Source organism: Gopherus flavomarginatus, chromosome 18 (genome assembly GCF_025201925.1).
Source record: "Gopherus flavomarginatus isolate rGopFla2 chromosome 18, rGopFla2.mat.asm, whole genome shotgun sequence".
Classification (NCBI taxonomy): domain Eukaryota; kingdom Metazoa; phylum Chordata; order Testudines; family Testudinidae; genus Gopherus; species Gopherus flavomarginatus.
The window spans coordinates 22,645,180-22,671,756 of NC_066634.1; the positions used below are offsets into that span (position 1 = coordinate 22,645,180).

General features: G+C 60.9%; 3 protein-coding genes across 5 annotated transcripts in view; 2 read left to right on the plus strand and 1 right to left on the minus strand.

Moving 5' to 3' along the window:
- PAK4 (p21 (RAC1) activated kinase 4) overlaps positions 1-26,577 on the minus strand; it is a 115,697-nt gene that overhangs the window by 82,178 nt on the left and 6,942 nt on the right. The window contains exons 1-2 of one of the 3 annotated variants that reach the window (XM_050928458.1): positions 12,989-13,339; positions 12,353-12,445 (exon numbers count right to left, since the gene is read on the minus strand). The exons of 1 other annotated variant lie outside the window; for it this stretch is intronic. The gene's annotated coding sequence lies outside the window, so the exon portion shown is untranslated. Of the gene's footprint in view, positions 1-12,352; positions 12,446-12,988; positions 13,340-26,577 lie in introns of those variants that run through there. One more of the 3 variants, XM_050928457.1, reaches the window with a different exon arrangement.
- On the plus strand, positions 23,419-24,915 carry LOC127037115 (basic proline-rich protein-like; the record flags this gene model as incomplete). Its single annotated transcript, XM_050928611.1, has 1 exon — positions 23,419-24,915. A coding segment is annotated over one exon (1,497 nt), but the record flags the coding sequence as incomplete, so codon positions are not given.
- On the plus strand, positions 25,086-26,168 carry LOC127037156 (basic proline-rich protein-like; the record flags this gene model as incomplete). The annotated part of the gene is made up of 1 exon (XM_050928676.1): positions 25,086-26,168. A coding segment is annotated over one exon (1,083 nt), but the record flags the coding sequence as incomplete, so codon positions are not given.

Sequence of the window (26,577 nt, forward strand, 5' to 3'; positions counted from 1 at the left end):
CTTTGTATTCCCCCTTTTATCACAGAAGTTTTATCCATCTTGGAGTGGTTTCCCCCATTATGTTATTTGGGTGAGGGGCTCATTTGCAGAGGAACTGAGCACAAGGGCAAGTCGGATCTGCAGCCTCTGCCAGAATCCAAGTATTCAGCCAGGGCTACTACACTCCTTATTAATGGCCCATTAGGGAATCAGCCAACAACAGACAGCAAGAGACTTATTTACAGCAGCACACGAAGGATGTGGAGCTATTCTTACCCCACCCAACATTTGTTGCACAGATGCCAGAGCACACAACAGCATCCGTACACAGAGCTGGGTTTCAAAGCACGGTCGCGCAGCCTGTCGAAAGGCCAGGTTAGGAAAACAGAGCATGCACTTTGCCCTCTCCCTAGAGACCAGGCACTCATGACTTCATCTCAGGAGGAGATTCAGCCACCTAGAAACCAGGAGTACAAACTTCACCAAACAAAGCTAACGCCAGAGAACTAGCTTGGCTCCTCAGCACACAAGAGACAGTGACTAACAACTTCATAAAGAAAGACACAGCCCAGCGACCCCACCAGGATCCAACGAGCTGCACAAGTCTAGCAGTGTGGTGGCTGGACTTGGCCAAAAGGCTGGCTTTTCCTTTCTGCTGCGCAAGGTTTCTACTGAGGCAGGACTATGGGGAGGAAGAGGGGTGGGGAAGGCAGGCATGCAAAGAATGCAAGAAGATCTGACACAGGCATCTCCAGCTATGCCACCTAAATAGCCCGTTAATTACGCACATATATTAGCACTCAGCTTTTCCCCAAGCCATTATGCTGGTGGAACAATGAGGCTTCAACATTGCTAAGTAGCAAGTCAGGGCACTGAACCAAAAAGGAGTAAAATCCAGCGGCATCCATTCAATCAATCTCACAATCTTTAATGTATTTAACACTTCCTTGCCTCAGTGGGATGTGGAGGACAGCGTTCCCACTGTATAGATGGGGGAACAGAGAGAGAAGTGAAGTGACTTGCCCAAGGTCACATGGGAAGTCTGTGGCAGAGCAGGGAACTGAAGCCAGGTCCTCCAAGTCCTAACTGCTGGACTAGCCTTCATCTCTAAATTCAATTCTCAGCAACACCCTTTGCAATCCCCTGTGGATGTCTCCACACTGCCTCTTGCTCCTTCAAACTCCCCACCCTTGCAGATCCACAACTGGGAGCGCTAGCTTAGACCAGCCCCACCAGCAGGCTGCAGTGGGGAGAGGGGTAAAATAGGATGTGCACAAATCAGTAGATATAATCACAACCTGCCTTGCCTTTATGAGGCTGCACTTCTCTGCATACATTTCAGCAGAGGCAAATTTTAAGGAGTGACAAGATAGCAGCTTTATGGATTTTGATTAGGAGTTTTTCCCCTGAATATGGGGAAAGCCATAGAGGGAGGGGAGGGAGGAAAACAATAGCGCTTGCTGGAGAAGCAAAGAATCAAGTGACCGAAGCCGGCAATCACCGGCGGAGGAAAGGCAGGAGTTGACTTTGTGATGGGATAACAGGTTGGATAGGTGGGGGGGCTCTAGTTCACGGAGGGGTTTGAAAGTACAGACAAGGTATGCGTATGTTGGATGTCGTGCAAGGGAGGAGCCCATGGATGGACTTAGGAGGGGATCAGTCATAGTGAGGAGGCCAGAAGCTAATCTTAGCAGCAGTGTTTTGAATGGATTTGGGGGAGGGGAGTAGAACAGAAAATGGAGGTTCCTCACCCCACACTGTTCACTCGTTCAGGGGGTGAAAAGGGCATTCAGCCTCCCACCAGCCATTTGGTTCTAGGCCCCCCAGCCCCGCTGAGAGAGAGGCCGTTAGTGTCGATGCTTGTTGATACAACATGCACACACCCATCCAGCAGGAACAGGGTGGAGACCCAAACCCATTTCACAAAGCTACAAATTCAGCTCCCCTGTGGTGGGTTCACAAACAGCACACTCTGCTTCCACAGTCCAAAAGGCTACGGACAAACACCCACACCCTTCAGCTTTCATCACTCCCTGAACACGGCACTTCGTCAGAGGGAGCCAGACCTATTTAAAATCCATCCTCCTAGAACAGACACAGGCTGACTCACCCGAGGCAGTTTCTCCAGAGTGATGGGAACACCCCCACATCCCCCAAATGATGTGACAGAGCCCTGAAGGAGTAGCATGCCCGCATGGGGGCGCATCTCTTCATGCGGCCCACACGTCTCTGAAGCGGGCGATTAACGATAATGTAACAAGCTGGTAGCTGCCGAGAAGTCAACTTATGTTTCAGCAAGTCATTACCATTTGGTGCTAATTAAACTGCAAGCTGATTAGCCAAGTAAAACCTTTAATTAGCCCTTTACATCACTTACTAAAATTATAGCTTATTCGCACCCTCTAATTGTGCATGCAGGGAAGGCAGGGGGTGAGCAGGTTGGATACCATTCTAAAGCACTAGGTTGCTGATGACAGCACTGCTAATTTTCATTAGAAAACAGGCAGTATTTAAGCATTTCTCTGTCCACCCCAGGTCAGTTGGTCTCTGACTCCATGTTCTTATTAAAAAGATACGCACTTTGGTATGTACAAATCGTCTTCCTTATACATGTTTGGAAGGTTGAATGGCCCTGTAGATAGGGAACTGGACTCCTGGGTTCTACTGCCAGCTTGGCTATTAGGTGTATTACGGTAGCACCCCAGGACCCCATTGTGCAAAGCTCTGGCTGGGCACAGAAGAAGATGGGACATAACCTCTCTGGGCGACTGTGGGAGAATTACTGCCCTTCTGCGCGTGGTTTTTCCTTTCTGCAAAGCAGGGGCGATACTTAACCCACTTGCCCATCAAAGCGCTCAGCAGGCGTCGCCCCCGTTCAAAGCCCATCTCTAGGCGTCCACACAGTTAGCCTCCCATTTCCCTCCTTCGAGACCCTGTCCAACTTCCTGCCTGCCTATTTCAATGCCCGCCTTCGACACCCCCTTTGCTCCACTCCAGCCTTCTCACCTTGTCAATCCATGTGTGTCCTTCTACCAGCCAACTTTGCTTCTTGCATGACACGTCTTCCATTTGGAACGCCCTCCCTGACCCTGCCAGCCTCATCGTCACTGAAATCTGTCCTTAAAAACATCTTCTGTGACGTCTACTCACCACAATGCTCACTTAACATTAGTTACTAAAAGCAGAAAATATAGACTGACCAACTGGCAAAGCCAAATTAGCAAAAAGTGATCTCTGTGCAGGATAAGCAGGGCCCTAACAAATTCATGGTTCAATCTGGTCAGTTTCATGGTCATAGGATTTTAAAAATTGTAAATTTCACGATTTCAGATATTTAGATTTGAAATTTCAGTGTTGCAACTGTAGGGGTCCTGACCCAAAAGGGAGTTGTGAGTGGGGAGGGGGGCTCACAAGGTTATTGTAAGGGGGGAGGGTCACAGTACTGTCACCCTTACGTCTGTACTGCTGCCTTCAGAGCTGGGCCCTTGGCTAGCAGCCGCCGCTCTCCGGTGAGCCAGCTCTGAAGACAGAACAGAAGTAAAGGTGGCAATATAAGGCCCCTCCATCCCCTCCTCCCCCCACACGCACAATAACCCTGTGACCCCCCCACTTATACACACAGCTCCCTTTTGGGTCAGGACCCCCAGTTTAAGAAACACTTGCCCCCCTACTGTGAATGTATGGTATAGGCTAAAACCACACAAAAGACCAGATTCCATGGTCTGAATTTGGTAGGGCCCTAAGGATAAGTAGTCTCTGCCCCACTTTCTTATTCACAATCCTTTGCTGCTGCTGCTGCGTTCTTGATCCATGGAGACAACTCCATTCAACAAGCCTGTTGACTTCACTGCTTCTCTGCACACCAACCATTTGCAGGATGGTACGTTGTAAGAAGCCGGGGCAGGGCCCTGGCTTCATTTGCTTGCACACACAAAAGAGGAAGATGGATTACGCCTGGGATCGAACGTAGGTCTGGTCTACACTACAGACTTATATCATATAACTGCGCTGCTCAGGAGTGTGAAAAATCCACACCCCTGAGCAACAGAGAGCTCACCCCCACCCCACACACAGACAGGACTATGGCAGTGGGAGAGCTTCTCCCACTGATAATCCATCTCCCTGAGAGGCGGTAACTCTACGCTGCGCCAATGCAGCATTTTGTGTTAGGCCAGCGCTAAGAGTTGGTAGTGGACACAGACCAATATCAACGTGTCTGGTTTATGCCAAAATAAAGAGGCGGGACACTCAAAGTTTAAGATCACTGACCTTAATCCCCCGGCAACATTCCTACTGACTGCAGCCCACATAGCAATTCCGAGGAGTCCCGAACGAGGACCTTAACAGGATGTGTTCAGGGCAGAGCAGCAGCTGTAGCACTGGATTTTGTTGGCATAACAGTCTGTAGTTTTGCTTTTTGTCAGTTGAATGGATTGTAATTCCTACACTGCCCTTCCATAGCACTTTCACTATGTGCATTGCAAGCAATAATTAAAGATGCCTCAAAGTCCCCCATGGGGCAGCAATTACTCATCCTTTACAAAGGGGGAATACTAGGGCACAGAAAAGCGAAGTGATGTGCAGTGTAAATCAAGGTCAGAGGTGGGAGCAGGAGAGGACTAAGGGTATGTCTTTGACATGGCTGGGTAGTCACAGCAGCAGTGCTGGGAGAGCGCTCTCCCAGCACTGTAAACAAAAACCAAGCCACCCCTCACGAGGGGAGCGGCTCCCGGCACCGGATGCACCGTCTACACTGCCACTTTACAGCACCGAAACTTGCAGCACTCGGGTGTTGTTTTTTCACACCCCTGAGCAAGACGAGGCCTAAGAGACAGAGTGGACTCACGCTTCTGCCCAATTTCCTGCTCTAGCAAGGAGACGTCACGTTTTTCCCTTATGCCGCTCTGACCCCAAATAATCCTTTGAGTGGTGTGATGGATTAGATTTAAAAATTTTATGAAAACTAATGTTAAAAAAAAATTCCATAATACATAGGTTGAGAAAAGGAGTGTCTGTACATCTGGGTATAGAGCTTAGATTAGCCACAAATACAAAGTTTGTTTTTAAAAGTCATATGATACATAGAGTACATAATCAACAATAACCCAAACTGAGGTGAACAGATTTAACAGTTCAGTTTAGGTATTAGCATCTGAATACTCGGGTACATCACTCGTGAAAAGTTGTACAGAGATTTGGTTGTAGAAAGCAAAATACATCGTTGAGTGGAGATTGTCCCTCAGTAATTGAGAATTAGATAGGTTGGATTTATTTTCTAAATGGACATGAGGAAAGTATTTCAGTTACTTTCCTGACAGCGTATCTCATCGGCACTCCAGCTCAACCCGCCTGATATGGCCGCTGTCCGGTGATGGGTTCTCTCCCTGTTCTCTTCCATTCAAGTGACATGTCAGAACGCATAGTTCAGCACGTGAAAGCTACATGAGAGACCAAGGATTCCTAAAAACACCAATTACTACCGAGCAAACAGCACCAGCCAAGTAAACAGGGTGACGCTGCCACCGAAGCGTGACACGGAGTCAAATCCCCACTACCGTGTTCAGGAGACAATTGAAAGGCAACACAATCTCTGTCCACCTGCAACAGAACTGCCCGTAAACTGAACTTGAAACTCACACTCAAACGCTGAATTATTTAGTCTTGCGAGAGCTTTGAAGGATTCAGTTCAAAGCTGCAGAAAGAATGCAGGAGCTGCTGAATAGCAACGAGAGACAGACTTCCCTTCTTCCCCGCCAAAAATTCACAAAAAGACAAAGAATCATCCCCAAACCATAAAGCATTGAGGTGGCACTCTGACCCGGACTAATAGATGATCCTGCCTCAGCAGGCCCACATAAGAAATTAGCAATCTGGAATTCTTCGGGCCAACAACCCGCTATTTCGGCTTCCAAAAGCACCTGACTCTTCCCAATGGATGATTTCCATCACGCCTGGGGACAGAGTGTGGAGCGAACAGTGGTGCTTCCATTTTAACAATTGCCTAAATCTCTGGAAAAGCAACTCCCTCGAGACACATTGCGCTGGCTGAGAAAATTGGTTTGCAACGCAGCCTGCACCTGTGCTGTACAAAGCTGTCTTTGAAACACTGCAAATGCTGTCGCAGCTCAATTCAGGACACGTTTTTCTACTATCCTTCAGTTCTTTCCTAAGCGCAGGGGAAATCAGCTTTTATTAAAACAAAATCCAAACAAACGATGCAGCCATAATTAGGCCTCATGGAAGCACTAGGGCATCCTTGCAATGGAGGGAGGAGGCATAGCTCAGTGGTTTGAGCACTAGCCTGCTAAACCCAGAGCTGTGAGTTCAATCCTTGATGGGGCAACTTAGGGAAATGGGGTAAAAATCTGTCTGGAGATTGGTCCTGCTTTGAGCAGGGGGTTGGACTAGATACCCCCTGAGGGTCCCTTCCAGCCCTACTACTCTATGTTGTTTCGCTGAGCCACAAAGGCCTTCTGAAAAGCAGCTCATTCAGAAAGGAACCTACCACTTCCAGCCCACGAAGCAGTTGTTCATAAGCTACCACTCCCCCAACAAGCAAAGGTGCTTTGAATGCACAGTGCCTAGCACTGATGGAGACAAAGCTTCTACTATACCCACAGTGCAAAGAACCAATAATAATACTTCAGTTACAAGAGAAGCCGTTCCTGGGAGATTCAATTTCAGTGGCGCAACTTCCCAGAGTGCAGAGGTATCTCTGGTTTGACAGGATCAGGTGAGGGTTGGCAAGACTCCCATAATGAGTATTAATTATGCCGCTTGCATCAGAATCACATAGTCCTGTCCCAGCTGACTCACTCGTTCAGCTTTTCATAGGCACACGGGACTGGTCTTCACTGCAACGTTAGCCCAACGTGACTCGAGTGTGGCCCCTAACCTGACTCTCATCCAGGCGCAGAAATCTCTGGCTCGAGTTAGGTCCCGTTTTAAACTCGAGCTAGCTACGGTCCATGAGGGGGCACGGGTTGAAGCACCAGTGCTGCTGAAACAAGCGCTAGTAATGCTGTAGGGGCACTGCTGCTCAGGATCACCCTGCGCTACACAAGCGTTTGCTCTCACTCGCACTAAGGCTACGTCTACACTACAGCATAAAATCGAAATTACTAAAACCGGTTTTATAAAACCAATATTATAAAATCGATTTTATGCGTCCACACTAGGGCACATTAATTCGGTGGTGTGCGTCCATGGTCCTAGGCTACCATCGATTTCCGGAGCGGTGCACTCTGGGTAGCTACATTAAAGGAATGAGACCAATAACTTCGATTTCTGTCCACACTAACCCTAAATCGATATAGTAATATCGATTTTAGGGTTACTCCTCTCGTTGGGGAGGAGTACAGAAATCGATTTTAAGAGCCCTTAAAATCGATTTAAAGTGCCTTGTAGTGTGGACGGGTACAGAGTTAAATCGATTTAACGCTGTTTAAATCGATTTAACTGTGTAGTGTGGACCAGGCCTAAGCCTGGGATCGGCAACGTTTGGCAGGCCAGGCCAGTTTGTTTACTTGCTGCGTTCGGCCGATGGCGGCTCCCACTGGCCGCGGTTCGCCACTCCAGGTCAATGGGGGCTGCGGGAAGCGGCGCGGGATAAGAGATGTGCTGCCCATGGCTTCCCGCAGCCCCCATCGGCACGGAGTGGCGAACCGCAGCCAATGGGAGCCGCCATCGGCCGAACCTGCGGACGTGGCAGGTAAACAAACCAGCCCGGCCCGCCAGGGTGCTGCATGCCAAATGTTGCCGATCCCTGCACTTAGCTAACTCATATACTGATGACTTGCGCTAACTCTGCAGTGAAACAATACCCAGAAACCCATTGTTCATCTTGCTGTACAATCAGAGCATGGAAGTAAGGCCTCATTGGAAAATGTAGAACTCTTCATTCATCACCAGTGCATCACCACTGGTAACAGCAGTGATAAAAGTGGAGGTACAGGCAAGGTTCTAGCATTTTTACCCTCTAACCCTGCTCAGAGGAAGTCCCTGCTCAGAGGAAGCCCTGGATGGCATGCACAGACAAAACTGCCGCACAGCGGTAACATCCTTGATAAGTTTGGGATACGACCGGGAGGGTCCTGTGTCTTGATTCAACAGGGATCGGAATTTAACTCCTTCCTTTCTAGGCAGGCTGACCACAGATTCACAACACAATTGACCTAGAAGAAGTCGTCTTAAAACTATGCAGCATGGTCAGGAAGTTCCTCAACTCAGAAGCAGTCAAAGAATTATGGCTTCTAATGAAAAGGAAAGACAAAGACTGAGCATGAAACAACAGAGTGAGGTCAGTGCTTTGGCCTTAGCCAACAGAGCAATGATCTGGCTGAAAAAAGAAACAGAGGCACTAACCCCAAATCTAAATCCTGAAGGAGGGGGACTGAGGCTGCCAAATTCCCAGTAAGTTGAAAGAAGTATCGTACAATGCAGAGAAACACTGCTCTACAGGACAGACCCAGTTGCAAATCCAGATGGTGCAGAGAACTGACAGCTTCTCCTCTCAAAGATGTTCAAAGGGGGAAGAGGGCGAGAAAGATGGTTCTTCAAACGCTCAATTAGCAATAGAATGCTCTGCAGAAAACAGTTCTCAACTCCAATGTAAAAATAAACTTCCTCCCCCACCCCACCCTGCTGCCACCCGACTCCTTAATTATTAATCTGAAGAGGAAAAAAAAAATCTAGCAGCAAGGAATCAACTCTTCCCTTTGATTTCACAGTGAAGAGTATTAGAAGTACGTTACGCAAGTGTATTCTGCACCTGCTACCTTCTCTACCTCGGTCTTTCTAAAACTGAGCATCTTTTCTTCTGATCACCCGCCTGCACCTCCTTTCTCTACCCATGCTGGCATTTCCACCATCAGCCTGGCTTCCAAACTCAACCTTGCATGAACCATCATTTCACTCCTCTCTCAACCTCCCCCATTAACTGGTCTCTCATGAAGTCCTGCTGCTTTGCTTCTCTACCACCAAAGTCCACTCATTCCTCAAAGTGTTCCATTATTAGTAATCCTAATCACATTTTAATTGCTGTCTCTTTCTCCCTTTCTGCTCCAGTCTACCTGGTCATGGTGATCTTCCCTCTCCCTTCAGAGGAATTCGGAATCTTGCCCTCCCTTGTGCCTTTATGACTCCCTTTGTATAGAAAAGGCATATCAGGAGCTTCTGTTCTCCCTCTCATAGCAGGTGAACATGGGGCATTGAATAAAATGTAAAAGGTGGAAAACTGAAAACCAATCATTAGACTGCGGAACTCATTGCCACAGGAAGTCGCTGAGGTCAGGACCTTGCCAAGATTCAGAGAGACATGGGCATTTAGGATAAAAATAGCCAGAGTTCTCACAGTTAATGCTAACAAACTGAAAGGATATTAAACCTTTTGCTTCAGGGCTTAAATCAATTTTCATTAGGAGACCAGAGCAAGACCCAATGTAGAGGTTAGATTATCACACATCTGCTCTACTGGGGAGGTTCTTACACCTTCCTCTTAAGTATTTGGTGCTGGCCAATAATCAGAGACATGACACTGGACTAAATGAACCTTGTGTCTCTGATCCAGTCTATGCCCTGATTGTTATATCACTATTCATCCTCTTCTCCCCACCCCAGCCTGGTACCCCCTCGGGCTTCCTGTTTGCCAAGGAAGCAACCTTCATAAGATTCAGACATTCCAAGGGCAGAAGGGACCCTTGGGATCATCTAGTTGGATGACCACAGAAGCTTATGTGAGCCTCCTCTCCCCCTCTAAGTCTACTCGTGCAAGATACTCATCCATCTCACAATTCCTCTCACCTGCTCTCCCATGTCTTGTACCTCAGCTGTTCGGGGCAGAGGACAAGGGCTCTCTGGTAATAAAGCATTGTATGATTTCAGCACTGAGGTGGGGTGGGGCTTTAGATTTCATTTCTATGTCCACAGTTCAGGTCCCGAACCCTCCAAGGGGGTAGGAACAGAATCTGAGTGGGTGCTACCGAGTGGTTGTTTTTATTCAGCGTTGTCAGCCTGCAGATGAACTCAGGTCGGAACGCAACCAGAGAGGGCTTTTGGAGAAGGCTGAGAGTGTGATACTCGGAACAACAAAAATGGAAGAGAGCTTTTCTGCAGAGGGCTGGCTGGCCTCATTCCTGTCTGATTGATTATCATATTAAAGGAACATCAGGGCGCCTAAGAGTCTTTTTTACTATTTAAAAATAATAAAAAGAAATAAATGTGATAATCACAGTGTTGGGTGGTTGGAAGGTTCCTTCTCCCTCATGCTTCCCAACTGAGAAAGTGGCAGTTCCCCTCAGGTAGGAGACCACCTTTATTACCTTGAAAACAATCTGAAGGGAGGGGAAGTCAGAGAGAGATGGTTAAGAGGCAACTTGATCACGTCTACAAAGTACCTATGTGGAGAGAAGATATCCAATACTAGGCTTTTTAATCCAGCAGATAAAGGCAAAAGAAGAACCAACAGCTAGAAACTTAAGTCAGCAGAGTTCAACCTGGGTTTCTTTTTTTTTTTTTTTTTAAATTAACCTCAGTGGTGGCTAACCAAACCACTGGAACAGATTATAATGATATAATTGGAGATATTCCCATCTCCTAGAACTGGAAGAGACCTTGAAAGGTCATTGAGTCCAGGCCCCTGCCTTCACTAGCAGGACCAAGTACTGATTTTTGCCCCAGAGCCTTAAGTGGCCCTCTCAAGGATTGAACTCACAACCCTCAGTTTTGCAGGCTAGTGCTCAAACCACTGAGCTATCCCAACCACCAAGGGATGTAGTAAATTCTCCATCACTTAAGAGCCTTCAAATCAAGATTTAGAAAGACAGCCCAAGATCTACTGTAGTTCAACCACAAGTTGTTGTATTAGATACAGGAATCACCGAGTGACATTCTCTGGCCTGTGATATGCAGGAGATCACAACTAGAAGATAATCAATGGTCCCTTCTGGCCTCAAAATCTACATTAAGTTTACATGTCAGGGTAGGGCCGGAGAGAAGAGACAGTCACAACGAGACACGTGGCTAATGAACAAGAAGTCAGCCAGAGCCCTCTTTGACAAGCAAACATAAAAGAAGTCAGTTGCACCATCTTGCCATTGGAGATACACCTACAAAGAAACAAACTGCAGAACCATGGGAGCAGCCCGTCATGACAATCAGCAGTTCCCCAAAGCAGCAGCAAAGGCATGAAACGAGGCCACCAGTGGAGCAAGAAGAAAGCCTAGTGATTTGTATTTATTTATTTTTTAAGAGTTTCCTTCTGGTGGTGCTGATAAGTGTTAGCAAAAACAACTGTTATCCAAACACATGCAAATAAAATACAAAACGAACTGGGTATCTGGAAAACATCTGGGTGCTGGAACAAACATGGAGGCTTGGGGGGGGAGAGCAGAGACCACATTTCCACTCAGCAGAAGTAAAGTGTAATGCAAGTGGATACTGATCATAATCACAGTGGTATCTTCCCTGCGATCTGCCTCCAGTGGCTGGTTTCATGCCAAACACGAAATCGAGCAGCAGTGTGAGGTCAAGTAATGGTTTATGATCATATATTTAAGTTTCAGTTCCCATTATAAACCCTACTTTCAATGACTGAAACCAGCTTTACTTTTCAGGGTAGGGAGGAGGCATGAGGGCAAAGTCAAAACAAGCATGAAACGAATATTCGAGAAGAGAAACCAGACAAATGCAAGGAAGCACCTGGCTGGGTAAACCACCCCCTGCTTGAGTCACAGATTATAAAGCCATGTTGTAAGCAACATGATGTTGTCCCAGCCACATATTATTCATCCATCAACAAATCCAAACCTTACGGGGTTGTGGGCTTTTTTGGTGCTTCACATAATGTTTCTGTTTATCCATTCAGTTTAGTCATGGTTTCAAGAAAAAAACTTTGCATCTTGGAAATCTGGTTGGGGGAAGGACTATCAATATAGTCAGCTAACAGGTTTATTCCTTTATCAGAAAGGAAACCACTTTCCTTACAAGGGTGCCAGGATCAGTTCATGTTTTTACTGGCAGCAGATGACTAATTCCTTGGCGACGTCTCAGACTGTGTTTAGGGCTTTTGTATAAAAAGCATTTTTCAAAGCTACTAAGGTCCTTTGTATCCTCCTTTAGCCACTCTTTACAGCTGGTTATTTCCAATAAAAAAAAACGTCCACCTGTTTACTAGCTCATTGTCAAAGATGCTGCCCGCGTCAACTTGCAACCCTAAAGAGCGTCCAGCTGATTTTTGCCAAGTTCAGCCATTTTTAAGTGCAAGTAAAAAGTACCCTGAAGTCTTTCAAGTTTTGTACGGCACTTCTCTGCTGGAAAGTAACTGAGTCCCACATCCTCAAAGGTATTTAGGTTCTTAACTTCCAATGGAACTCACCTTTGAGGATCTAAGCCTCAGAGCCTGGTGACCCAGAGAAGAGAGGATCCATCAGCTTAACACCAGTCCAGCCATCACTGGTTGACTGGTGGCCTGCAGAAAACAAATTCAAATGAATGGGTGGGTCCCACATCATAAGATCCACTCCCATAGTTGGCACTGGCCATCTGCATTGCTGGCAATCTCAGCAGAGGCTGCTGCCCCCTCCTACAAGGGTAGGATGCCCCATGGGCACATTTCCCATCCCTAGTGGAAGAAGGACCATCAGTAGGGCCCTGTGCGGATACAAAAATCTAGCTCAGCAGCCAATCCGCAAAGATGGCCAGCAATACAACTGCATCTGCAGAGGGGAGGGATACCTCAGTGGTTTGAGCACTGGCCTGCTAAACCCAGGGTTGCGAGTTCAATCCTTGAGGAGGCCACTTAGGAATCTGGGTAAAAATCACTACTTGGTCCTGCTAGTGAAGACAGGGGGCTAGACTCAACGACCTTTCAAGGTCCCTTCCAGTTCTAGGAGATACATAGATCTATCTATTTAAAAAGCAGATATCCCCAGATTTGCAGGGCTCTAGCCGTCAGGGCTGAGGCATGTGAACTGAAGGGGGGAAGGGAAAAAAAAAACAACCCACAACTTACCCTGCTATTGCCTGTGCTGTCCAGGGATAAAGAGGGGCAGTTCTGCACCCATGGCTGTCAATGCAGCACCTTGCCTAGCACTGGATTTATTTAAGAGGTAACATTAGATAGTGGTTAGAGGGCAGAGGCAGGAGATGAGGCTTTCTAGTGTTCTGCTGTACAAGGTTGGTGACAAGCTCAATTTTGAGATACTTTGGACCTGAGTTTGAGGCACTGAGTAATCACAGCTCCCACTGAATTCAGCACCTCTGAATATCCAGCCCAAAGCCTCTCCTCTTGGGCACTCAAAAACCAAAAGTCACTTTGGAAAATGGTGGCCTCAAGCACTCCGTGAGTCAACTCAACCATCATCTTACCTACATACCTACCCACCCCAGGTGTTTACTGAGCTCTTTGAGCATGAGAAATGCAATGAAAGTGCTCAGGATTAGTACTAAAAATATAAATATTTAGGAGGGCTGTCAAGTGATTAAAAAAATTAAATCGCATTGTTAAACAATAGAATACCATTTATTTTCAAATATATTGATTTCAGTTACAACATAGAATACAAAGTGTACAGTGTTCACTTTATATTTTTGATTACAAGTAACTGCAATAAAAAACAAAACAGTATTTCTCTTTATCATGAAAGTGCATGATATGCATAAATGTAGAATTACGCACAAAAAAACTATTCAAAAATAAAACATTGTCAAATTTTAAAGCCTGCAAGTCCACTCAGTCCTACTTCTTGTTCAGCCAATCGCTAAGAGAAACAAGTTTATTTACATTCGCAGGAGATAATGCTGCCAGCTTCTTGCTTAAAAAGTCACCTGAAAGTGAGAACAGGCATTCTCATGGCACTGTTGTAGCTGGAATCGCAAGATATTTACGTGCCAGATATGCTAAAGATTCACATGTCCGTTCATGCTTCAACCACCATTCTAGGGGACATGCCTCCATGCTGATGACAAACTCTGCTCAATAACAATCCAAAGCAGTGTGGACTGACGAATCTTCATTTTCATCATCTGAGTCGGATGCCACCAGCAGAAGATTGATTTTCTTTTCTGGTGGTTCGGGTTCTGTAGTTTCCGCATCGGAGTGTTGCTCTTTTAAGACTTCTGAAAGCCTGCTCCACACCTGGCCCCTCTCAGATTTTGGAAAACATTTCAGATTCTTAAACCTTGGGTTGAGTGCTGTAGCTATCTTTAGAAATCTTGCATTTGGACTTTCTTTGCGTTTATGAAATCTGAAGTGAAAGTGTTCTTAAAATGAACACGTTCTGGGTCACTATTTGAGACTGCTATAACATGAAATATATGGCAGAATACAGGAAAAACAGAGCAGAGGCCATACAATGTCCTCCAAGGAGTTCAGTCACAAATTTAATTAATGCATTATTTTTTAAATGAGCGTCATCAGCATGGAAGCATGAAGGGGCATATAAATGTTTAGCATAGCTGGCACATAAATATCTTGCAATGACAGCTACAAAAGTGCGATGCAAATGCCTGTTCTCACTTTCTGGTGACAATGTAACTAAGAAGAGGGCAGCATTATCTCCTGTAAATGTAAACAAACTTGTTTGTCTTAGGGATGGCTGAACAAGAAGTAGGACTGAGTGGACTTGTGGGCTCTGCAGTTTTACATTATTTTGTTTTTGAGGGCAGTTATGTAACAAAAAAAATAAATCTACATTTGTAAGTTGCACTTTCACAGCAAAGAGATTGCACTACAGTACTTGTATGAGGTGAACTGAAAAATACCATTTCTTTTGTTTATAATTTTTATAGTGCAAATATTTGTAGAAATATACACTCTTATCTCAACTACAATGCAGAATACTGTAAAATATATATGAAACTGTAGAAAAACATGCAAAATATTTAATAAATTTCAATTGGTATTCTATTGTTTAACAGTGCGATTAAAACTACAATTAATCGCGATTACTTGTAGTTAATCGCATGAGTTAACCAGGATTCATTTACAGACCTAATATTTAGAAAAAATGAAAGCTATTGGAAAAGCAACCAATTAACATTTCAAAAATGTTCTTATGATCTGCTCCTTCCAGCTGCAACAGCTACGTGGAGCTAGCATACAGAGCTGGATTCATTCTCAGACCCGCTTTCTAGTGGCTGTAACTGCTAACCCAATGCATCCGCCGTATGTGGCGGCTCCTGCCAGCCAGAGATATTGAATGATTGAGTTACAAACCAAGACACTGTCCACTTTGAAATGTCAGTCATAAAAAGCAACAGTGACGTCAAAAATATCCAAGAGCACATCTGCCGATCAATGTGCCTATATAGGAAGATTAAGCTCTCTCCCTTTGTTACTCTAGGGTACTGATGTCTATATATTTATTTCCTAAATAAAATACCTTCAGCGTTTGCAGGCTGAGCCTCACTTAACGTTTAATTTACACTTGCATTTCACTTGCTAACAATTAGTGGCATCTCCACTCAGGCTAATTGAAGCTTAGAATCTCCTAGCGGAGACAGCTGTTCCCAGCGACTCTCATACACAGCGCAGTTACCAAACACAGAGGAAATGAGCCAACTCCTGCAAGAACGCTCCAACAAGCCATCTGGGGGCTTGGAAAGTTTTATAGAGTGTTTCTGTAGCAGTAACAGTCCCATTTTACCTATTCCCCCCGCTTTGATTTTCCCCACCAGAGAAAAATATCAACATAACCTTTCAGGATAAATAGCACTGTCTGCCCTCTAAGCCACATTTTGCTGAGACCTTGGTTATCCAAAATTCCCATTTGCCAGAAACAAGGTAACACCCCTCAACAGTAAAATCCCCTACGTATTCATTTCCACATCTCCCTCTTCTCGTTCAAATAAGTGAGGTTTGACTGCATTCGGAAGCATAGCTATGGTGGAACTTTAAAGTACTGTATTCACTACGTGTTATCTGGGGATCAGAGCAACAGCAATTCGGACTCCTGTACTCCGAGCTCCGGCACCCATTTGACACAGGCCAGTCGCTGTCTCTCTACATCTCAGTTTCTTACCCAACTCTGCTAAGCATTTTGAGATCCTCACATGAGAGGCACCGCACAGGAATTTTCTCTGAGGTCCCCTGCCACACAAGTGGTAGCAACCAGAGAGGCTAAATATTTGGTGTCCGGTTTTGACATGGTGTCATGCATCATTTGGAACAGCCCTGCCCACCCCTAGCAGCAGCATGTCACATACAACAGAGCCCTGACTCTTCTGCCATTCCTCCCCCCATCCATCCTCCATGAGCATTTCTAGCTCACCCACTGCCAGAGCATCCAGGGGCTTCTTCTCTACTCACCTACACCCTCATCGCCACCCTCTACAACCCCTGAGTCCCTCACCCTGCCCAGCCACAAACACATGCAGCCCCTTCTAGTACCCTCACATGCCCCAGTCCCCTCACTTACCCCTTCAGTGGCCTCACAACCCCCCACGTACCTCTTCTCACCTCCCTCAAAGCCTCTCTGCCCCAGCTGCCCCCTCCAGTCACATGTGCCCCATACATGCCCCCAGCTCCCCTCTACACCTTCAACTCTCCCTTCCTCTGAAATGTCCATTTCCCTCACATGCTCCTTTCCCCCAGCCCCACACACAGCCCTGCGCCAGTACAAAAAATTGTATCCGGTGCCGATCCACGAAGGTGGTCCACGAACATCCACAGATTGGTGGGGCTCTATGTGCACACATACACTCCCCACCCCCATGCCTTCATATCCCCCCCACTCCACTAACCCCTCAACTGCCCCTCCTCTCTCACCCCTCCCCAGCCCCCAAACCCACACACTCCCCTCAGCTCCCCCTCTCACCACCCTGATCCCCTCCCCAGCCCCCAATCCCTTCTCTCGCAGCCCCTCCCCCACTTTGATCCTCTACCCCAACTCCTCAGCTCCCCCTCCTCTCACCCCCTCCCCAGCCCCCAAACCCACACATACCCCTCAGCTCCTCCTCTCACGCTCTCCTCCCACCTTGATCCCCCTCCTCTCACCCCCTCCCCAGTCCCCAAACCCCCACACTCCCCTCAGCTCCTCCTCTCTCACCCCCTCAGCCCCCAAACCCCCACACGCCCCTCAGCTCCTCCTCCCTCACCCCCTCCCCAGCCCCCAAACTCCCCTCAGCTCCTCCTCTCTCACCCCCTCCCCAGCCCCCAAACCCCCACACTCCCCTCAGCTCCTCCTCCCTCACCCCCTCCCCAGCCCCCAAACCCCCACACTCCCCTCAGCTCCTCCTCTCTCACCCCCTCCCCAGCCCCCAAAACCCCCACACTCCCCTCAGCTCCCCCCTCTCACCCCCTCCCCAGCCCCCAGACCCCCACACTCCCCTCAGCTCCTCCTCTCACCCCCTCCCCAGCCCCCAAACCCCACACTCCCCTCAGCTCCTCCTCTCTCACCCCCTCCCCACCCCCCAAACCCCCACACTCCCCTCAGCTCCCCCCTCTCACACCCTCCCCAGCCCCCAAACCCCCACACTCCCCTCAGCTCCTCCTCTCTCACCCCCTCCCCACCCCCCAAACCCCCACACTCCCCTCAGCTCCTCCTCTCTCACCCCCTCCCCACCCCCAAAACCCCCACACTCCCCTCAGCTCCCCCCTCTCACCCCTCCCCAGCCCCCAAACCCCCACACTCCCCTCAGCTCCCCCTCTCACCCCCTCCCCAGCCCCCAAACCCCCACACTCCCCTCAGCTCCCCCCTCACCCCCTCCCCACCCCCCAAACCCCCACACTCCCCTCAGCTCCTCCCTCACCCCCTCCCCACCCCCCAAACCCCCACACTCCCCTCAGCTCCTCCTCTCACCCCCTCCCCAGTCCCCAAACCCCCACACTCCCCTCAGCTCCTCCTCTCTCACCCCCTCCCCAGCCCCCAAACCCCCACACTCCCCTCAGCTCCTCCTCTCTCACCCCCTCCCCAGCCCCCAAACCCCCACACTCCCCTCAGCTCCCCCCTCACCCCCTCCCCACCCCCCAAACCCCCACACTCCCCTCAGCTCCTCCCTCACCCCCTCCCCAGTCCCCAAACCCCCACACTCCCCTCAGCTCCTCCTCCCTCACCCCCTCCCCAGCCCCCAAACCCCCACACTCCCCTCAGCTCCTCCTCTCTCACCCCCTCCCCAGCCCCCAAACCCCCACACTCCCCTCAGCTCCTCCTCTCTCACCCCCTCCCCAGCCCCCAAACCCCCACAACCCCTCAGCTCCTCCTCTCTCACCCCCTCCCCAGCCCCCAAACCCCCACACTCCCCTCAGCTCCCCCCTCTCACCCCTCCCCAGCCCCCAAACCCCCACACTCCCCTCAGCTCCCCCCTCACCCCCTCCCCAGCCCCCAAACCCCCACACTGCCCTCAGCTCCCCCTCTCACCCCTCCCCAGCCCCCAAACCCCCACACTCCCCTCAGCTCCTCCTCTCACCCCCTCCCCAGCCCCCAAACCCCCACACTCCCCTCAGCTCCCCCCTCACCCCCTCCCCAGCCCCCAAACCCCCACACTCCCCTCAGCTCCTCCTCTCACCCCCTCCCCACCCCCCAAACCCCCACACTCCCCTCAGCTCCTCCTCTCACCCCCTCCCCAGCCCCCCAAACCCCCACACTCCCCTCAGCTCCTCCTCCCTCACCCCCTCCCCAGCCCCCAAACCCCCACACTCCCCTCAGCTCCTCCTCTCTCACCCCCTCCCCAGCCCCCAAACCCCCACACTCCCCTCAGCTCCTCCTCTCTCACCCCCGCCCCAGCCCCCAAACCCCCACACTCCCCTCAGCTCCTCCTCTCTCACCCCCGCCCCAGCCCCCAAACCCCACACTCCCCTCAGCTCCCCCCTCTCACCCCCTCCCCAGCCCCCAAACCCCCACACTGCCCTCAGCTCCTCCTCTCACCCCCTCCCCACCCCCCAAACCCCCACACTCCCCTCAGCTCCCCCCTCACCCCCTCCCAGCCCCCAAACCCCCACACTCCCCTCAGCTCCTCCTCTCTCACCCCCTCCCCAGCCCCCAAACCCCCACACTCCCCTCAGCTCCCCCCTCTCACCCCTCCCAGCCCCCAAACCCCCACACTCCCCTCAGCTCCTCCTCTCTCACCCCCTCCCCCCCCCCCAAACCCCCACACTCCCCTCAGCTCCTCCTCTCTCACCCCCTTCCCAGCCCCCAAAACCCCACACTCCCCTCAGCTCCTCCTCTCACCCCCTCCCCAGCCCCCAAACCCCCACACTCCCCTCAGCTCCTCCTCTCACCCCCTCCCCAGTCCCCAAACCCCCACACTCCCCTCAGCTCCTCCTCCCTCACCCCCTCCCCAGCCCCCAAACCCCCACACTCCCCTCAGCTCCTCCTCTCTCACCCCCTCCCCAGCCCCCAAACCCCCACACTCCCCTCAGCTCCTCCTCTCTCACCCCCGCCCCAGCCCCCAAACCCCCACACTCCCCTCAGCTCCTCCTCTCTCACCCCCCGCCCCAGCCCCCAAACCCCCACACTCCCCTCAGCTCCCCCCTCTCACCCCCTCCCCAGCCCCCAAACCCCCACACTGCCCTCAGCTCCTCCTCTCACCCCCTCCCCACCCCCCAAACCCCCACACGCCCCTCAGCTCCCCCCTCACCCCCTCCCCAGCCCCCAAACCCCCACACTCCCCTCAGCTCCTCCTCTCTCACCCCCTCCCCAGCCCCCAAACCCCCACACTCCCCTCAGCTCCCCCCTCTCACCCCTCCCCAGCCCCCAAACCCCCACACTCCCCTCAGCTCCTCCTCTCTCACCCCCTCCCCACCCCCCAAACCCCCACACTCCCCTCAGCTCCTCCTCTCTCACCCCCTTCCCAGCCCCCAAACCCCCACACTCCCCTCAGCTCCTCCTCTCACCCCCTCCCCAGCCCCCAAACCCCCACACTCCCCTCAGCTCCTCCTCTCACCCCCTCCCCAGCCCCCAAACCCCCACACTCCCCTCAGCTCCCCCCCCTCACCCCCTCCCCAGCCCCCAAACCCCCACACTCCCGTCAGCTCCTCCTCTCTCACCCCCTCCCCAGCCCCCAAACCCCCACACTCCCGTCAGCTCCTCCTCTCTCACCCCCTCCCCAGCCCCCAAACCCCCACACTCCCCTCAGCTCCTCCTCTCTCCCCCCCTCCCCAGCCCCCAAACCCCCACACTCCCCTCAGCTCCTCCTCTCACCCCCTCCCCAGCCCCCAAACCCCCACACTCCCCTCAGCTCCCCCTCTCACCCCCTCCCCAGCCCCCAGACCCCCACACTCCCCTCAGCTCCCCCCCTCCCCAGCCCCCAGACCCCCACACTCCCCTCAGCTCCCCCCCTCCCCAGCCCCCAGACCCCCACACTCCCCTCAGCTCCCCCCCTCCCCAGCCCCCAAACCCCCACACTCCCCTCAGCTCCTCCTCTCACCCCCTCCCCAGCCCCCAAACCCCCACACTCCCCTCAGCTCCCCCTCTCACCCCCTCCCCAGCCCCCAGACCCCCACACTCCCCTCAGCTCCTCCTCTCACCCCCTCCCCAGTCCCCAAACCCCCACACTCCCCTCAGCTCCTCCTCCCTCACCCCCTCCCCAGCCCCCAAACCCCCACACTCCCCTCAGCTCCTCCTCTCTCACCCCTCCCCAGCCCCCAAACCCCCACACTCCCCTCAGCTCCTCCTCTCTCACCCCCTCCCCACCCCCCAAACCCCCACACTCCCCTCAGCTCCTCCTCTCTCACCCCTCCCCAGCCCCCAAACCCCCACACTCCCCTCAGCTCCCCCCTCACCCCCTCCCCAGCCCCCAAACCCCCACACTCCCCTCAGCTCCTCCTCCCTCACCCCCTCCCCAGCCCCCAGACCCCCACACTCCCCTCAGCTCCCCCCCTCCCCAGCCCCCAAACCCCCACACTCCCCTCAGCTCCTCCTCTCACCCCCTCCCCAGCCCCCAAACCCCCACACTCCCTTCAGCTCCCCCTCTCACCCCCTCCCCAGCCCCCAGACCCCCACACTCCCCTCAGCTCCCCCCCTCCCCAGCCCCCAAACCCCCACACTCCCCTCAGCTCCTCCTCTCACCCCCTCCCCAGTCCCCAAACCCCCACACTCCCCTCAGCTCCTCCTCCCTCACCCCCTCCCCAGCCCCCAAACCCCCACACTCCCCTCAGCTCCCCCTCTCTCACCCCTCCCCAGCCCCCAAACCCCCACACTCCCCTCAGCTCCCCCCTCTCACCCCCTCCCCAGCCCCCAAACCCCCACACTCCCCTCAGCTCCCCCCTCACCCCCTCCCCAGCCCCCAAACCCCCACACTGCCCTCAGCTCCCCCCTCTCACCCCCTCCCCAGTCCCCAAACCCCCACACTCCCCTCAGCTCCCCCCTCTCACCCCCTCCCCAGCCCCCAAACCCCCACACTCCCCTCAGCTCCTCCTCTCTCACCCCCTCCCCACCCCCCAAACCCCCACACTCCCCTCAGCTCCCACCTCACCCCCTCCCCACCCCCCAAACCCCCACACTCCCCTCATCTCCCCCCTCACCAGCCCCCAAACCCCCACACTCCCCTCAGCTCCCCCCTCTCACCCCCCCCCCCCCCCCCCCCCCCCCCCCCCCCCCCCCCCCCCCCCCCCCCCCCCCCCCCCCCCCCCCCCCCCCCCCCCCCCCCCCCCCCCCCCCCCCCCCCCCCCCCCCCCCCCCCCCCCCCCCCCCCCCCCCCCCCCCCCCCCCCCCCCCCCCCCCCCCCCCCCCCCCCCCCCCCCCCCCCCCCCCCCCCCCCCCCCCCCCCCCCCCCCCCCCCCCCCCCCCCCCCCCCCCCCCCCCCCCCCCCCCCCCCCCCCCCCCCCCCCCCCCCCCCCCCCCCCCCCCCCCCCCCCCCCCCCCCCCCCCCCCCCCCCCCCCCCCCCCCCCCCCCCCCCCCCCCCCCCCCCCCCCCCCCCCCCCCCCCCCCCCCCCCCCCCCCCCCCCCCCCCCCCCCCCCCCCCCCCCCCCCCCCCCCCCCCCCCCCCCCCCCCCCCCCCCCCCCCCCCCCCCCCCCCCCCCCCCCCCCCCCCCCCCCCCCCCCCCCCCCCCCCCCCCCCCCCCCCCCCCCCCCCCCCCCCCCCCCCCCCCCCCCCCCCCCCCCCCCCCCCCCCCCCCCCCCCCCCCCCCCCCCCCCCCCCCCCCCCCCCCCCCCCCCCCCCCCCCCCCCCCCCCCCCCCCCCCCCCCCCCCCCCCCCCCCCCCCCCCCCCCCCCCCCCCCCCCCCCCCCCCCCCCCCCCCCCCCCCCCCCCCCCCCCCCCCCCCCCCCCCCCCCCCCCCCCCCCCCCCCCCCCCCCCCCCCCCCCCCCCCCCCCCCCCCCCCCCCCCCCCCCCCCCCCCCCCCCCCCCCCCCCCCCCCCCCCCCCCCCCCCCCCCCCCCCCCCCCCCCCCCCCCCCCCCCCCCCCCCCCCCCCCCCCCCCCCCCCCCCCCCCCCCCCCCCCCCCCCCCCCCCCCCCCCCCCCCCCCCCCCCCCCCCCCCCCCCCCCCCCCCCCCCCCCCCCCCCCCCCCCCCCCCCCCCCCCCCCCCCCCCCCCCCCCCCCCCCCCCCCCCCCCCCCCCCCCCCCCCCCCCCCCCCCCCCCCCCCCCCCCCCCCCCCCCCCCCCCCCCCCCCCCCCCCCCCCCCCCCCCCCCCCCCCCCCCCCCCCCCCCCCCCCCCCCCCCCCCCCCCCCCCCCCCCCCCCCCCCCCCCCCCCCCCCCCCCCCCCCCCCCCCCCCCCCCCCCCCCCCCCCCCCCCCCCCCCCCCCCCCCCCCCCCCCCCCCCCCCCCCCCCCCCCCCCCCCCCCCCCCCCCCCCCCCCCCCCCCCCCCCCCCCCCCCCCCCCCCCCCCCCCCCCCCCCCCCCCCCCCCCCCCCCCCCCCCCCCCCCCCCCCCCCCCCCCCCCCCCCCCCCCCCCCCCCCCCCCCCCCCCCCCCCCCCCCCCCCCCCCCCCCCCCCCCCCCCCCCCCCCCCCCCCCCCCCCCCCCCCCCCCCCCCCCCCCCCCCCCCCCCCCCCCCCCCCCCCCCCCCCCCCCCCCCCCCCCCCCCCCCCCCCCCCCCCCCCCCCCCCCCCCCCCCCCCCCCCCCCCCCCCCCCCCCCCCCCCCCCCCCCCCCCCCCCCCCCCCCCCCCCCCCCCCCCCCCCCCCCCCCCCCCCCCCCCCCCCCCCCCCCCCCCCCCCCCCCCCCCCCCCCCCCCCCCCCCCCCCCCCCCCCCCCCCCCCCCCCCCCCCCCCCCCCCCCCCCCCCCCCCCCCCCCCCCCCCCCCCCCCCCCCCCCCCCCCCCCCCCCCCCCCCCCCCCCCCCCCCCCCCCCCCCCCCCCCCCCCCCCCCCCCCCCCCCCCCCCCCCCCCCCCCCCCCCCCCCCCCCCCCCCCCCCCCCCCCCCCCCCCCCCCCCCCCCCCCCCCCCCCCCCCCCCCCCCCCCCCCCCCCCCCCCCCCCCCCCCCCCCCCCCCCCCCCCCCCCCCCCCCCCCCCCCCCCCCCCCCCCCCCCCCCCCCCCCCCCCCCCCCCCCCCCCCCCCCCCCCCCCCCCCCCCCCCCCCCCCCCCCCCCCCCCCCCCCCCCCCCCCCCCCCCCCCCCCCCCCCCCCCCCCCCCCCCCCCCCCCCCCCCCCCCCCCCCCCCCCCCCCCCCCCCCCCCCCCCCCCCCCCCCCCCCCCCCCCCCCCCCCCCCCCCCCCCCCCCCCCCCCCCCCCCCCCCCCCCCCCCCCCCCCCCCCCCCCCCCCCCCCCCCCCCCCCCCCCCCCCCCCCCCCCCCCCCCCCCCCCCCCCCCCCCCCCCCCCCCCCCCCCCCCCCCCCCCCCCCCCCCCCCCCCCCCCCCCCCCCCCCCCCCCCCCCCCCCCCCCCCCCCCCCCCCCCCCCCCCCCCCCCCCCCCCCCCCCCCCCCCCCCCCCCCCCCCCCCCCCCCCCCCCCCCCCCCCCCCCCCCCCCCCCCCCCCCCCCCCCCCCCCCCCCCCCCCCCCCCCCCCCCCCCCCCCCCCCCCCCCCCCCCCCCCCCCCCCCCCCCCCCCCCCCCCCCCCCCCCCCCCCCCCCCCCCCCCCCCCCCCCCCCCCCCCCCCCCCCCCCCCCCCCCCCCCCCCCCCCCCCCCCCCCCCCCCCCCCCCCCCCCCCCCCCCCCCCCCCCCCCCCCCCCCCCCCCCCCCCCCCCCCCCCCCCCCCCCCCCCCCCCCCCCCCCCCCCCCCCCCCCCCCCCCCCCCCCCCCCCCCCCCCCCCCCCCCCCCCCCCCCCCCCCCCCCCCCCCCCCCCCCCCCCCCCCCCCCCCCCCCCCCCCCCCCCCCCCCCCCCCCCCCCCCCCCCCCCCCCCCCCCCCCCCCCCCCCCCCCCCCCCCCCCCCCCCCCCCCCCCCCCCCCCCCCCCCCCCCCCCCCCCCCCCCCCCCCCCCCCCCCCCCCCCCCCCCCCCCCCCCCCCCCCCCCCCCCCCCCCCCCCCCCCCCCCCCCCCCCCCCCCCCCCCCCCCCCCCCCCCCCCCCCCCCCCCCCCCCCCCCCCCCCCCCCCCCCCCCCCCCCCCCCCCCCCCCCCCCCCCCCCCCCCCCCCCCCCCCCCCCCCCCCCCCCCCCCCCCCCCCCCCCCCCCCCCCCCCCCCCCCCCCCCCCCCCCCCCCCCCCCCCCCCCCCCCCCCCCCCCCCCCCCCCCCCCCCCCCCCCCCCCCCCCCCCCCCCCCCCCCCCCCCCCCCCCCCCCCCCCCCCCCCCCCCCCCCCCCCCCCCCCCCCCCCCCCCCCCCCCCCCCCCCCCCCCCCCCCCCCCCCCCCCCCCCCCCCCCCCCCCCCCCCCCCCCCCCCCCCCCCCCCCCCCCCCCCCCCCCCCCCCCCCCCCCCCCCCCCCCCCCCCCCCCCCCCCCCCCCCCCCCCCCCCCCCCCCCCCCCCCCCCCCCCCCCCCCCCCCCCCCCCCCCCCCCCCCCCCCCCCCCCCCCCCCCCCCCCCCCCCCCCCCCCCCCCCCCCCCCCCCCCCCCCCCCCCCCCCCCCCCCCCCCCCCCCCCCCCCCCCCCCCCCCCCCCCCCCCCCCCCCCCCCCCCCCCCCCCCCCCCCCCCCCCCCCCCCCCCCCCCCCCCCCCCCCCCCCCCCCCCCCCCCCCCCCCCCCCCCCCCCCCCCCCCCCCCCCCCCCCCCCCCCCCCCCCCCCCCCCCCCCCCCCCCCCCCCCCCCCCCCCCCCCCCCCCCCCCCCCCCCCCCCCCCCCCCCCCCCCCCCCCCCCCCCCCCCCCCCCCCCCCCCCCCCCCCCCCCCCCCCCCCCCCCCCCCCCCCCCCCCCCCCCCCCCCCCCCCCCCCCCCCCCCCCCCCCCCCCCCCCCCCCCCCCCCCCCCCCCCCCCCCCCCCCCCCCCCCCCCCCCCCCCCCCCCCCCCCCCCCCCCCCCCCCCCCCCCCCCCCCCCCCCCCCCCCCCCCCCCCCCCCCCCCCCCCCCCCCCCCCCCCCCCCCCCCCCCCCCCCCCCCCCCCCCCCCCCCCCCCCCCCCCCCCCCCCCCCCCCCCCCCCCCCCCCCCCCCCCCCCCCCCCCCCCCCCCCCCCCCCCCCCCCCCCCCCCCCCCCCCCCCCCCCCCCCCCCCCCCCCCCCCCCCCCCCCCCCCCCCCCCCCCCCCCCCCCCCCCCCCCCCCCCCCCCCCCCCCCCCCCCCCCCCCCCCCCCCCCCCCCCCCCCCCCCCCCCCCCCCCCCCCCCCCCCCCCCCCCCCCCCCCCCCCCCCCCCCCCCCCCCCCCCCCCCCCCCCCCCCCCCCCCCCCCCCCCCCCCCCCCCCCCCCCCCCCCCCCCCCCCCCCCCCCCCCCCCCCCCCCCCCCCCCCCCCCCCCCCCCCCCCCCCCCCCCCCCCCCCCCCCCCCCCCCCCCCCCCCCCCCCCCCCCCCCCCCCCCCCCCCCCCCCCCCCCCCCCCCCCCCCCCCCCCCCCCCCCCCCCCCCCCCCCCCCCCCCCCCCCCCCCCCCCCCCCCCCCCCCCCCCCCCCCCCCCCCCCCCCCCCCCCCCCCCCCCCCCCCCCCCCCCCCCCCCCCCCCCCCCCCCCCCCCCCCCCCCCCCCCCCCCCCCCCCCCCCCCCCCCCCCCCCCCCCCCCCCCCCCCCCCCCCCCCCCCCCCCCCCCCCCCCCCCCCCCCCCCCCCCCCCCCCCCCCCCCCCCCCCCCCCCCCCCCCCCCCCCCCCCCCCCCCCCCCCCCCCCCCCCCCCCCCCCCCCCCCCCCCCCCCCCCCCCCCCCCCCCCCCCCCCCCCCCCCCCCCCCCCCCCCCCCCCCCCCCCCCCCCCCCCCCCCCCCCCCCCCCCCCCCCCCCCCCCCCCCCCCCCCCCCCCCCCCCCCCCCCCCCCCCCCCCCCCCCCCCCCCCCCCCCCCCCCCCCCCCCCCCCCCCCCCCCCCCCCCCCCCCCCCCCCCCCCCCCCCCCCCCCCCCCCCCCCCCCCCCCCCCCCCCCCCCCCCCCCCCCCCCCCCCCCCCCCCCCCCCCCCCCCCCCCCCCCCCCCCCCCCCCCCCCCCCCCCCCCCCCCCCCCCCCCCCCCCCCCCCCCCCCCCCCCCCCCCCCCCCCCCCCCCCCCCCCCCCCCCCCCCCCCCCCCCCCCCCCCCCCCCCCCCCCCCCCCCCCCCCCCCCCCCCCCCCCCCCCCCCCCCCCCCCCCCCCCCCCCCCCCCCCCCCCCCCCCCCCCCCCCCCCCCCCCCCCCCCCCCCCCCCCCCCCCCCCCCCCCCCCCCCCCCCCCCCCCCCCCCC